A 14,038-nucleotide genomic window follows, 5' to 3' on the forward strand; every position below is an offset into this window, starting at 1 on the left:
CCGTGACCCAAACATGGGTCCCAACCCACTGTTTGGGAAACAGAGCTCTAAAACACAAATGAGTGATGTGTGATATACTGTATAGTGGTATTACCTAGTTATTCTATATCTTGGTGTTGGATACTGGACAACAGTAGGCTTGCCAACTGATTCAGGTTTCTGGGACATATCTGGTTTATCTGTGCTATTCTTAGCCATACAGAGGACATTCTGCCATTTATAGCAGTCATCGTTAATTTCACTTGCTTTCACTCCACACGATCAGAACCATACCCTTGGAGTTTATCAGTAAACAACCTGTATAATGAACAGCATACCAACACTATACATACCCACTAATATACAACTGGCACAGTCCCCTCTGTACGTGCACACATGTAAAAACACACACATGCTGGAAAATGTGCACCATACCCATTAAATTAACCTTAAGGCATTGTGAGCTTGTAGATGCTATTTTTACTGTTTAACTGTGGTTATGTGACTGTTTAAGGTTCAAGTGGTTAAGCTTGCAAGAATTAATGTGTCGCATTGCTTGTAGATCTGCGATAACACCAAAAAGATTTGGTGTAGAGGCAAAAAGGGAGGGGACTAGGTATAGACCCCTGGGGGACTTTATGTGGTTACATCATTTGTACTCAATGCATGTAATGAGTGTCAAGAAGATGATTGAAATAATGTATACAAAGATTTAAAATAAAAAGTTAAGTCAACCTATTAAGTTAAGTTTGTGGTTACAAAATAACTCACCATTCTCAAAGTAGAAGCGGTGGAAGTCATGACCTTCCACCAGGTTCCCCAGGGCCTCTGGCTCAAAGGAAGTCAACCCAGGATCACAGATCTTCCTTTAAGAACAACAATAAAGACAGAAATCAAAGATATATTTGAATATTTCAGACAGACAAGTTCGAACTGTAAGCATGATCATAGAGTCATGGTTGGAGCTTGCCTTTCCAGCATATGGGTGCAAAATACTGAAATCATATACCAAACAATGATATAGTTTCTAGGTACAATTATAAATACAAGCATAGTAATATTACAGTGTAAAGGATTGACTATTATGCAATAGGAAAGTGCGAATAACATTTCTTAGTCGGCCTAACTTTGTCCGTACAAATATTTCTAGTTACTTATCTTTTGATAAATAGGAGTGCAAGCTGTGAGAGATGCTTCTTGCTCATAGTTGAGCGGAGGTAGACGACCTACGATATAATAGGTCTTTGTTTGCTCAAATAGCATTCAGTCTGTACACTGCCTGCGCTAATAATATTTTACACAAGGCTTCCGTTTAAAAAGCAAACGCATCTATTAATCAGACCTGCGCATAGGAAGTTCTGTTCACCTTATTCCTGGCCACGGCCACCGTGGGGGTGGCCAGGTAGGGAAGAGGGGGTGGGTGGAGAGCCCCATATCAACAGGTTTCCTGTTTACCAGTGTTGCCATGTCTACTTATAATAAGCAATTTTGGGCTTGTTTTTAAAGTGTAGTTGCTTATTTGTTTTTTAAACCAGTGGTCCCCACTTTTTTTCATGTCAAGGACCCTCAGATTAATATGTATTTGTCCTGACACATATTACTGTGGTTGCTGCAGCAACAACGACACGCCATAATCCAGACATATCTATATCTATAATCTAAAATATGCACCCTAGCCAGCAGTATATTTGGGGAGGCTTACCCACCGCCCCTGAACAAACTGTATTCTACAGGATTGTCTAGATTATTGGTCATGGGTCCCTGGCACCCAATGAAGCTCTGCTTATGCGCAGACAGGAAGGTAGAAGTACTCACGCATATGACTCAAAGTCTCCATTGTTGATAGACTCAATCAGCTGCTCTGTGACTTTGATAATTTCCTGTTTACGAGCTATAACAGACAATCACAGAACATCATAAATTAGACATCGCACATTGAGGTCAGAATGACCAAATATTAGGCTACTGTTTTTCAGGCAAATGTAAGTCTGAGAGTGCATGTTAAAGTAAATTGATTTGGAGCCAGTTTCAGACGGGTGCTATTCTACAAAGTAGCAGTATATCAATGTTATTAGAAATGGAGGGCACATACTTTTGTTATTAATGTCTTGAGTTTTAATCGTAAATAACACAAAAATTGAAATCTGTGCCTCCCATGACTAATAGCCATACCAGGCAAGGAAAGTAGGATGATGCTAGTTATTTCACCCAACAGAGCACCTAAAAACCAAAAACAAACCAATGCTCAGATGCAGTTGCTTGCTACAGATGCGGTTTTAACTAACGGTGCGTTTTAACAGCGGGCGATTCAGGATAGTATTTTCCGGAAGTGCATTATATGTCTATGAGAGCTGGCAACTACTGGCGATAGGGCGAAGTGGGCGGGGGGGCGATGAAAGATGGATTTTCTTCATCTTTTGGACGATGTCGCCCGGCGATCGCCCGAGAGTCGCCCGCTGTTAAAACGTACTGTAAGAGATGTTGACAGTTACCTTTATTGTTATTGGTGCAGGCTGGGGGATAGCGAAAGAAATGACTTATCATTTGTCCAGAAAAAATTACATGAAGTAATTAATCATTACCTCCATTACAACCAGAAAAAAAACGTATAATTATAGTCAAGAGAAAATTTGGGCCTTCAAATGTAGTCTAACATTTATGTTAGTATCTGCTGTTGCATGCTTATAATATGTTACACATGAGTAAAGTGTGGGTGGGGATGTGTTCTAATCTAGACTGTATGAATCAGTGTTGAGGTTATTCAGAACAGAATGCTAATAGAAGACTGAGGAAGTCGTCTATATCTTGTCTTCAAACCAAATTATAGTGTAGAAAGAACCCAGAGTGAGGACCAGGGACAGCAGAACTTCAGAGGTCAGAAACAGAGGTTTGAGTTAATTAAACCCACAGGGAAGGAATATGATGGTATTCAGTGCATCGGGAATACTATTCTCTAATGTGCAAAAAACATGGTGTTTCAGTCACTTGGAATTAGAATTATTTTTCAAGTGCCTCTTACAATGTCACAGAGACCGCAGAGGCTAATATTAAAAGGAGCCACATTTAAAGATATTCTAGGTGTCTCGTGTGGATTCATGAGTCATGTATAGGGTCACGGAAGGACAAAAAAAAACGGGGAAAATCACGTGATAGCATCACACCAATGACACAGGGCTTAAAGGACAGTTTGACATGAGAACATCAGTCTCACGAGTGACTGAGAACAGGGTGCAGGGGGTGGGGTCAAGGCAGGGTCTCTGTCCCACTCAGGATGGACTTACTCTGGACTGAGGACGTGGGACTCTCCAGTGGCTCAGACATCTGTGAGGAACGGCCTTTCGAGCTCAAAATACTGCTCACTAAGCTACCCAGACGAAAGGCTGAAGGAAGTTGTGTAGGTGGATGAGTGTCAGGAGAGCGCGGGTGGGTGAAGTATAAGGAATTGTGCAAGTGCGTTTATGTGAGTGGAAAAGGTAGGCAACGGATCATGAATTAAAAGGATATTCCCAATGAAAAAGGGGGAGGAAGAAAAGTGTTTTAGAAACAGAAACAAGAATGAGAGGTTGTGTCATACTCAAAAACAAAAACTGGTGTCAGGCGAAATCAATCTGTGTTATCAGTATAACTGATTCTAGTGTCAAAGGGTGAAAGTCAGAGGAAGGGGAGAACGCAGTGGATTATATTTTGCGAGGTAAGTTGGCAGCAGTAGTTAATTTTACAGTTACTCAAAATAAATAATTAAGAGATGCTTTAGGTTAGTTAAGAGATATTCATGCCTTTCGGAAAAGGTGAATGCTTTCAGATTTTTATAAACATACTTGCAGCCTGAGTGAGAACTATAAGTGAGTGACAAAAGCTGAGACCGAGTGCGGACAAGGAGCCTACCTTTTACATCTTCATCCTCTATGGTGGTATTAGCACTTTCAACGGACTCCTGAAGGATGAAGACATTGAAGGATTTTATATGCATGTGTGCATGTGCATGTATAGTGATGACAGAACTGAATTCACATAATGTAGTACAGCATTTTTGTACACTGAATTAAAGGTACAACATGAAGAAAAAAATAAATACATGTATAAAGCTGTTTTACACTGATACAATATGTGCAACGTTGAAATACTGTATTATACTGTAAAATAGCATTATTACAAACATTTAGGATTAGTAAAAAAAATAAATAGAAAAAGTGCCCCTCGGAGCACAGGTCTCCGCCAGGTCAGGTAGGTTATCGTGGCCTCCTGTTACAGCACCACCATGAGGCTGATTAGAAAATTTTCAAGTGGCATTTCTTCCTCGGCCTAGTGGTAAAGTACGTGCAAAATGTCACGGAAATTGCACACTGTGTCGGTGTGTCCATAATTTGAGACATTTTTTTCAAAACGGAGCACTCCTGCAAACTTTGGAAGCCATTCTTAGCCAATCAGGATGGAATATGAAAAATCGTTAAATCGTTTGTTTGGCAAAAAGCGGCCTCCTGGTATAACAGGCCCATGTGAAAAACTTGGGGCAGAGATTCTAAATTGGCATCCAGGGAGTGTGTGTGCATAGTTTCGCTGCGATCAAGCCAACGGTGCCAGAGATTAGCTGTTCACAGACGGACGGACAGACACACGGACACACGGATGGACGGACAGACAGGGTGCAAAACATACTCTCTTGCCATGCCTTTCGGCCTGGCGGAGACAATTATACATTATATTATATTATACTTTAAAGGATATTATAGCTCAACATTCTTTCTTTCTGTTCTTAAATATGATTGGGCTGTTTTTTAATCTACTATAATGGTTCCACCATAATTTTTGTACCTCTAATTTGAAAGTGCATTAATTAGCCAACAAATGAACATTTTCATGTTCATGTTTCATGTTGGCAAAAATCTATTACTCTGACTTTCCAATTGCTAAAAAAATATTTTAACATTTCATGGCATGCAACAGAGAACAAATAATATATAATAATACATTCAGGGGGCCTTGCCCAAAGAAGAGGGTCTTTAGGTAATGTAAGACAAATGTGACAATTAAATGAAATGCTAAGTATGGTATAAACAGTTTTTTCAAAACACTATGATACATTAAGTACATTATTAAAGCAGATTAAATATAGATGCACTGCTGCGTATACAATATGCAGCCTGAAATTAACACATTTGAAATAGAAAACTGTGTGTATTATTAATGTAATACCTTGTTCCCATCTATTGGATTATGGATCACAGTAGTCTGTGGTTCCTAGAGAAAGAAGTACAACAGATGGAACACAAAGTGTGTAAAGACATGACTTAACTTACAGCAGAAAATGTAAGAATAAACAGTGAGTATATACTGTACACAGTGGTGTGTTCTAGTTTTTTTCGGAGGGCATACTATAATTATTCCCTCGCACACGCACAGCACGTGAACGCGCACATATGTATGGGCACACACGTATGTACGCGCGTGCGTGGTTGCCAAATGAAATAACCGCTCTATTGTTAGGTAGTTAATGTGTGAATTACTTCAAAACTCTAACGGCCAGCGGTCATTATCACCTCAAGACAATAGCCACACATAAGGCTTCACCTCAGACGGCACATTATCACATGAAAAAGGCTATGTGAACTGAAGTTTAAATTTGCGCTGCCCACAGCCCCTCCTCCTGTGTATTAGATACGTTTTCTCAGATGTTTTTTGGATGGCTACGCTTGGCTACGAATTGTTTCCGCAGGTCACACTACGTATATAGCGTAACGCGGTAGAACACACCACTGGCTGTACATATATGAGTAGTGTACTGTACTGTAAAATATACTGTGTGTGTGCGTGGTTGTGCAGTCAATGCATGCGTGTGTGTGTGTGTGTGTGTTATTCATCATGGAGTCTGAAAGTAAAGTAATTCCTGGAGAAAATAACAAAGCTCTCATATAAATTCTTTCATTCTTTCTCTCTTTTTTCCCTTATGAGTCTGCTTTTCATCCTGGGTGCTGACAGAATGTCTTACAGTCTCTGTTTCCACTGATCAGTCTTCTTCCTCAGATGTCTGTGTCTCCGTGTGTGGACAGAGCTTAAGTGGAATCGATTCTGATGACAGCTTAAAACTTCTAATCACTCACCAAGATTACACTAGATTATAACATCTGCCTCAGTGTGTGTGTGTGTGTGTGTGTGTGTGTGTGTGTGTGTGTGTGTGTGTGTGTGTGTGTGTGTGTGTGTGTGTGTGTGTGTGTGTGTGTGTGCGTGCGTGCGTGCGTGCGTGCGTGCGTGCGTGCGTGCGTGCGTGTGTCTGTGTGTGTGTGTGTGTGTGTGCGTGCGTGCGTGCGTGCGTGTTCATGCGTAATCAACATGGAAACAAATGAGAGCACAGAAAGCCTTTGACATCATGCAGATCAAAAGTCACGTGACTTTGCAGGCAAGTCAGCAAACACCAGGAGTAATTCAACTGACAGTCATGCACACTTGACATAACAAGTCTATAAGGAGCCATTGTCACACTCCTGCCATGCACAGCCACAGAGCCTTAACAACGCAAAGGCAGAGAAACTATTTGTCATGAACTACAATGTAAATGTGTAAAAAGGTGATGTGCAGGTCATACTGACACTGCAATCTGAGATAAGCACACACAGCAAAGGAACGAGTTGAGGAAGGAAGGGGAATCGTTCTGTAGAAAACGAGATGGGATGCTGGTGGGTTCGAGGTAGAGGTTGCCCCTAATTAACTGTTTTGATAGATTGATTGATTGATTGATTGAATACTTAATTTTGCAAAAGACAAGCACAGGGAAGTACAGTTCAATACAAGGTCTGTTTAGAGGATTTTAAACCCAAGATGTTCAGATGTCTATGTAAACATTATGTCTTATGGTTAGCTGTAGCGGGTAGGCTGGAGTGTAGAAAGTACTCATTATGCAGAATGTCCCATTTCACAAGTTTTCAGATGTATACAAATCTTTTGAAAATAGCAGATCTACAAGCTCACAATGCGTCACATTCGCAACACATTGTGAGCTTGTAGATCGGCTATTTTCAAATGGCCGAAATGCATATAGGGCTGAAGTGGGTAATGTATGCTTTGTAATAATAATCAAAAACAAAAAAGTAACTAGTAACTAAAGTTTTCAAATAATTGTAGTGGAGTAAAAGTACAATATTTGCCTCTGAGATGTAGTGGAGTAGAAGTAAATGTATTGAAAATTGGAAATACTCCAGTAAAGTACAAATACCTACTTAAGTACAGTACTTAAGTAAATGTACTTGGTTACTTTCCACCACTGCTAACCTTGAGTTACATAGATGAGAGTCTGTGGCACTCATCATCACATACAGGTGGCTCACATATTTAATACTCTGTGTGCATCTTCTCAAGCAGCTAATTCAATTTTTTAATTATAATTTGATCAGGTTCTAAGACTGAGACGCTGTAAGACACGCCCTTGCTGAGCGGGTAGGGTGAACCTGTACCTCCTCCTTGGTGGGGAATGGGAGAGTGAGCTGCAGGGACTGTGTGGATCAATGGTTCTCAAAGTGGGGTCAGGGGCCAGGTGTCCTTGACAGCGTTCCAGGGGGTCCCCAGAAATATGAGTTAATATAGCATCAAAATCTGTTAAACCACTTTAACACTATACACATAAAGCATATAGAGTTAAATGTATTGTTGTGATTTTCTAAAAAGTATTGAATTTCTGGAACGTTTTAAAATATTTTAACACCACAAATCTTGTATACAAGACCCCCAAATACACAATGAATTTGGGGGTCATTGACATGAAAAAGTTTGAGAACCACTGAAGTAGATTGGGGGGTTGGGGGTGGGGGGGGGGGGTGGTGGTGAGGTTGTGTATGTATACCAGTGCAGGGGCAGGGCCTGTGTCTTTAGGACTGGTCACTGTGTTGGCTTTGTTGTTGACCTGCAGGGGGCAGTGTAGAGGGAACATGACACAAACACACACCCACAAACATACAGTACATATCATTCACGCACACGCACACACATCTCATGCAGCCCCAGCTAAGTATCTTTCCAAATAAAATTCATTTTCATGTGCCCTCAATGACTCTGTTTTAAAGGTGTGAGCTGTGTGGATCCTACTGTTCTTAACAAGTCCCTTATGAAATCTGCCGAAGGTCGTGGAAGAGGTTAGAAAATAGGGGCAATTATTGGAACACTGAGTACAATTCTGAGGCAGTAACTTGTGCAATTATATAAAATGCTACCTTAATTCACTTGAATCCCTTAATGCTACCTTATTCTTCCTTCTCTTCAACGACTTATAGGCTACATTTGAATGATGTTTAACTGGTCACACACAGCTCAAAGAAATCAAAGTCATTGTACCTCTATCGCCAAGGAACAGATGTGCATATGTGATATTAATTCACAGAGTGTACATAGAAGTCTAATATGAAATTAACTCTCATCTCTCTCACTCTCACATTAGATATCATATACAGACACACAGTCTAGCACACAATTGTTTGCACAACAAATTCTACATATTGTACATGTGCAGATATGTGCACACACAAAAACAAAGACAAACACACACATTCATGGACACACAGAGCCGCTCCCACAGTGCTGGTTTCAGTAATACATGGGTGTTCATTGAGGATTAAGTGCCAACAGGAAACGAGAGGCATGTACATCATAGGAAAGATAGAGATGAAGAAACACATCATTTAAAAAAAAACATCATCAAAAGAGGATTTATTATTCTATAAAGACTACTAACACAGTTAGTGTGCAGTCCGATTCTAAAACTATAGCTAACATGATGACCATAGACTTTTTTCACGGCAGCCATATTGACATTAGGCCTGTCCCAGACTAAGGATTTCTATAGTCGAATCTGATTGGCCAATAGTTGCCTAATAGTCGACTAATATATATATTTTTTGGCATGATTTGACTGAGATTGGCAGTCGAATCAGTCTGATTCGACTGCCAATCTCTCAGTCAAATCATGCAAAAAAGATGTTATGCAATAGAGGAACATTCCATTTGGGCTGTAGGGGCGCTTAATGTCTGATTTAACTTATACTTGCTTGGTTTCTCCCAATAAATCATGATGTATATCCTATTTTTGGCAAACTATTAGCTCATTAATACAACAAACTAGGCCAATCTCTCAGTCGAATAATAAAAATTAAAATAAATGATTTTCTTTTCTTTCATAATTCGACTAAGAGATTGGCAGTCTACTCAGACACCCCTCGACTGATTAGTCGACTATTCGAATAATCGAGGTCAGGCCTAATTGACAATCTGTAAATAGTTAGTGTAAAATTACTTCCTGTTACCAATCATACTAATTAACCACGCCTTATATACTTCCTCATATGACAAAATAGCAAAAAATAGCATATCTCTGAGCTCACAACATGCCACATCATGACACACTGTGAGCTTGTAAATCTACTATACTATTTTTGAAAATAAGGGTTGCCAGGGTTAATGTTGTCAAGTACTGTTGCGTTTAATGTAGGAGAGCCTTTTCAGTGAGCAAACACGCAACAGAGCAGCACCCTACTCTGTTTGACCTGAATGAACCTTATTTAGTATCATCAGTACCACCAGTGAAAGTAACATTTCACAACTAATTATGTCAATTTGGCTGCTGTGAAAAACACAATACTGTACAAACATAGATACCGCATTGGCCGTTGCAGTATATTGGGTGAATGTGGCTGCCGTATTGGCAGGGGCAAGCCATGCCTCCTAATGCACGTATGCTCCATGTATGTCTACTGAAGCAGGACATCTCTCCACAATTAGAATCACATAGTTATGATATAGGATACTTGGTTAAATCAAAATACAAAATAGAAGAATGTTTTAGTCTCAGGTAACTTATATACAACTCAGTTATATTTCTTGCAGTGGAGTTATGGCAAGTTGCCCCAGCCCATATGGTGGCACGTTGATGTACAATCCAGCGGCCAGTGCAGCGTCTACGTATAATAATATGTCTATGGTGAAAAAGGCCTATTTCCCACTGCTAGGAATGACTGTCCCTAAATGATGATCTCATGGCTGCACGATGCCCATTCACGAGGCTCATCAGACACTGAACGTTGCATCCAATTTGTGCAAAAGACAGAGAAAGTTTTCACCTCTGTGAAACTAAACTCACCTTGACTTGAGACACCAAGTCTGCAGTCTTGTTCTTGTTGAGCAAACTCTTGGCTGCTGCAGATGGTAATAAAGAACAGATATGTCGTCGTCAGAGTTCACATTAGATACATGTAAACCTAGGGACACTCTACCATGCAATCAGCATACAAGCCTTGTCTTCCTACATCAAGACACAATGCAAATGCAACAATCTCTCTGTGCAGGACATTCAGGGCTCCGCATTAGGGGTGTGTCGATATATCGTCCCGCGATATATCGTCCCGCGATATATCGCGATACGTTTTCGTGACGATATGTATCGTTTTGGGCGGAAAAAATATTGTTTTGCAATAATAATAATGCAAAAACAACAAAAGTATTTGTTTGCATTTGCTTTTTCCCCCCCCCAGATATTTTCATAATATAAAAGTGCCATATATCGTATCGTATCGATATCGTATCGATGTTGTGAGCCCAATATCGTATCGTATCGTATCATGAAATTAGTGTATCGGCCCACCCCTACTCCGCATCATAATCCGAGTTGCCACAGGTGGTTGGTTCTGTGTGTATTAAGTAAGTGATGACAAGGGTGTTCAAAAACATTCTAGTGCAACAGCTGCAGGCTTATTCAGCCAGCAAACTCTCTCTGTGTGATTATTTCTTCAGTTTACGGACCTGTGCAGCACATCTGCACACATACCTGTACACATGCACCTACTAGCACGCAGTTTCTCTCTATGCCTTCCTGTTCTCTGCCCGCTGTCACTTACCCCTCCCCTCCACATGGGCCCCCCTTCTGCCTCTCTCTCTCTCTCTCTCTCTATCTTTTACTGAGTCATTCTGTACTTAAATCATTCCACTGAACAGTGCATACATTGCATTAGCATGCATTTCATTCAAAATGTAGGCATCCTTTATTGCAAGCATTGACATCCTATGTTGTAAACCTAACACACACTTTTCTGAGTACAAAACAACTAAGTTGGCATGCATGCATCATCATCTATTAGAGGGAAAGTACCGCCAGACATCCGGCTGGGTACAATCCCACCCTCATCTCTGTCATCCAAGAAATCTTACCTCAAATGGTTACCACATTCCAAACAAAAGGAAAGAATATTGAAAAAAAGGAAACAAAATGATGAATAAAAGGCTTTATATAAGTAAAAGTAAATATACTTGAAGTAACCCCAACAGATGACAAGAGCACATGAAAAGTTAAAGTAAAAGCAAATATTCTAAAGGGGATATGTATACATGCAAAAAGTAGAGAAAGTGTGAGCAAGGGAGAGAAAGGGAAAGGAATGAATTTGCCTACAATGTTAATATCAAGATTATTTTTGTTTCACCATTTTTACAGGATGGCTCTGTAGGAGGTGAGACGTCTAGAAATGGGTCTATGTGTGCATACATGCGTTTGTCCAGGGCTAATATCACAAACCGTCCAGCACCACATTTATTGTGCACACTGCCAGTAGGACAAGTAAGTACCTCTCTGCATTTTCTTTTTCCCATGTGTTATACCTTTTGAAATGTGTTACATCTTTAATTCAATGGCGGTCTGATCGGGCTTGTCCAAATAATAAGTCACATGTCATAGATATGTCATAGATGACATCATAGACTGGCCTCATGCAGTCTGTGATCTACATGCCATTATTATTATGTCCAGTCTTGTTTACGTTAGGCCCTATTTATCAAGTGCTTGGTATAACAGTGACAAAATAATCGATGGGGCAATTATTTAAGCTGTCAAAACCATGCTACTTTTTGAAAACAGGCAACTCACAGTATTGTTTGACATGTTTTCATAAATGGTCGCAAACGTTATAGATGTATTTACTTTATTTTGTTGTCACGCAAATCTGTTCTCACGGCTCTTACTTTACTGCACAAAATGTTTGTGGGTCTTGGGCCTAAACTATAAACGGCATGAACATTTTTGAGAACACCTGGCCTAAACAATTGCCCTATCAAACTGTGTTTAAGCCAGTATGAATATGCAGGAGCATGGTATTTCTCTCAATTTTAAAAACTATCAGTATAGTTTTATGCATGTAGGTATGTATGTATTATTAATGACGGGAATCAATGTTTTAAGAAGGTCTAGGCTGAAAAACAACACCCTTAAGTCAATAGAAAAAGATGACATCAGTGCTAAGATGCCTTTGGGAATCAATGCCAAAGGCAGTTATAGACATACCTGAAAAGTTTCGCGTGACCAACAGAGTGGTCAAAATGACTCCCTGGAGTGACAAAAGAAAGGATAGAGAAGGAAAGAAGGAAGGGCGGGAGGAAGGAAGGAAGGAAGGAATGAAGGGCAGAAAGAAACAGAGGTGTTAAGTAACAGTAAAATGCTATAGGCAGAAATAAGAGAAAGATCAGCCATTTAATGTAGTTCAAAGCAAGAAAGAGGGAAACAGAAGGAACTTGGCGGTCACGTTTTAGAGAATAACCTTGAAGTCTAGATCAGTGGTTCTCAAACTGTGGGCCAGGGCCCACTGGTGGTCCGTGAGGATATTGCAAGTGGGCCCCCAAATAATTGCCAAAACACTAAGATTTACTTGATAATTATAATATCAAATAATTTATGTAAAAAAAAAAAAAACTATATGTTTTCTTTAAATCCAAGCGTTACAAATCCTTGTGATACAAAGGAATTTAAAGTATATTGATCCAACACACTCGATCGATTGATCATTAAAACAAACATGCTCTGAAAATGCACACAGCCCACACAGCTGAGGATTTAACAGTAAGTGGTCCCTGGTCAGATGTGAAAATCTCCAAAGCGAACGCTTTGGAGATTTTCAAATGGAACCTGATCCAGAAAAGGTTGAGAACCACCGTTTTAGAGAATAACCTTGAAGTCTAGAGGGAGAGCTAACGCAGAGAGAGAATGGCGAAACAGAGAGAGAGAGAGAGAGAGAGCAATAGAGAGAGATGTTGAGGATGATGATGAAGAAATGGGTTACTTGGCTAGAGTGAAGGTGAATTCAAAGGACACACTGACAGTAGTCTCACCTTGAGTTTTCTTCTGGCGTTGAACTTCTTCAGGCACTCTACAGTCTCCTGCCTGTGCATCATTGAGGCTACAGTGGACCGTTGCTGCAAAAGAAAAAAGAGAGGGAGTAAAGTCAAAACAAAAAAAGAAAGAAAAACAAATAAATAAAGAAAAATAAAGAGAGTAACGGAAAAATCAAAACCAAAAGAGAGTAGAAGAACAGTGTGTGTGTGTGTGTGTGTGTGTGTGTGTGTGTGTGTGTGTGTGTGTGTGTGTGTGTGTGTGTGTGTGTGTGTGTGTGTGTGTGTGTGTGTGTGTGTGTGTGTGTGTGTGTGTGTGTGTGTGTGTGTGTGCATAAGCCACATACAGAGATCCAGGGGTGTTTGAGTGCCTCTGTGGAAGTAATGCGTTTGCTAGGATTGATGGTCAGCATCTTGTTGATCAGATCTTTGGCCTCAGGAGTGACGGTGTCCCACTCTGGGGACGGAAACTGTCAGGAACACATATTACACATATAGTCAAAATTGTCAATAATAAATTGTCACTTATCAGTGACACCTGCCATTAAATATGAAAAGAAACATAGCATAGGGAGGAAAGGATGACAAGAGAGACACTGACAAGAGTGAATCCTTTAGTGCGTGTGTGTGTGTGTGTGTGTGTGTGTGTGTGTGTGTGTGTGTGTGTGTGTGTGTGTGTGTGTGTGTGTGTGTGTGTGTGTGTGTGTGTGTGTGTGTGTGTGTGTGTGTGTGTGTGTGTGTGTGCGTGTGTGTCTCTGTGTGTGTCTGTGGGGACACATATCTGTCCTGAGGGTCTTGTATAGGCGGGCCCTCAGAACATGGGCTAAGCCAGCTCCTCCAATAGGCAACAGGATGGTGTATATAGGTCAGTATGATAGACACACGTAAGACCAAGTCTGGGGCTCTTAACCTAAAGTACAAAGTGGTGTTTAAT

The 14,038-nt window shown here is 40.3% G+C and overlaps 1 protein-coding gene across 3 annotated transcripts in view; it reads right to left on the reverse strand.

Moving 5' to 3' along the window:
* The window catches only part of camk2d2 (calcium/calmodulin-dependent protein kinase (CaM kinase) II delta 2), a 42,971-nt gene that overhangs the window by 2,739 nt on the left and 26,194 nt on the right, over window positions 1-14,038 (reverse strand). Inside the window, exons 10-20 of one of the 3 annotated variants that reach the window (XM_080442771.1) lie at window positions 13,452-13,574; window positions 13,105-13,188; window positions 12,284-12,326; window positions 10,097-10,152; window positions 7,811-7,870; window positions 5,173-5,217; window positions 3,865-3,913; window positions 3,261-3,359; window positions 2,472-2,492; window positions 1,795-1,870; window positions 751-845 (exon numbers count right to left, since the gene is read on the reverse strand). In XM_080442771.1, coding sequence (XP_080298897.1) covers window positions 751-845; window positions 1,795-1,870; window positions 2,472-2,492; window positions 3,261-3,359; window positions 3,865-3,913; window positions 5,173-5,217; window positions 7,811-7,870; window positions 10,097-10,152; window positions 12,284-12,326; window positions 13,105-13,188; window positions 13,452-13,574 — 751 coding nt within the window. The remainder of the gene's footprint in view (window positions 1-750; window positions 846-1,794; window positions 1,871-2,471; window positions 2,493-3,260; window positions 3,360-3,864; window positions 3,914-5,172; window positions 5,218-7,810; window positions 7,871-10,096; window positions 10,153-12,283; window positions 12,327-13,104; window positions 13,189-13,451; window positions 13,575-14,038) is intronic. The other 2 variants (XM_080442769.1, XM_080442770.1) reach the window with 2 other exon arrangements.

The sequence above is a fragment of the Gymnoscopelus braueri genome, assembly GCF_963280865.1.
Source record: "Gymnoscopelus braueri genome assembly, chromosome: 2".
Classification (NCBI taxonomy): domain Eukaryota; kingdom Metazoa; phylum Chordata; class Actinopteri; order Myctophiformes; family Myctophidae; genus Gymnoscopelus; species Gymnoscopelus braueri.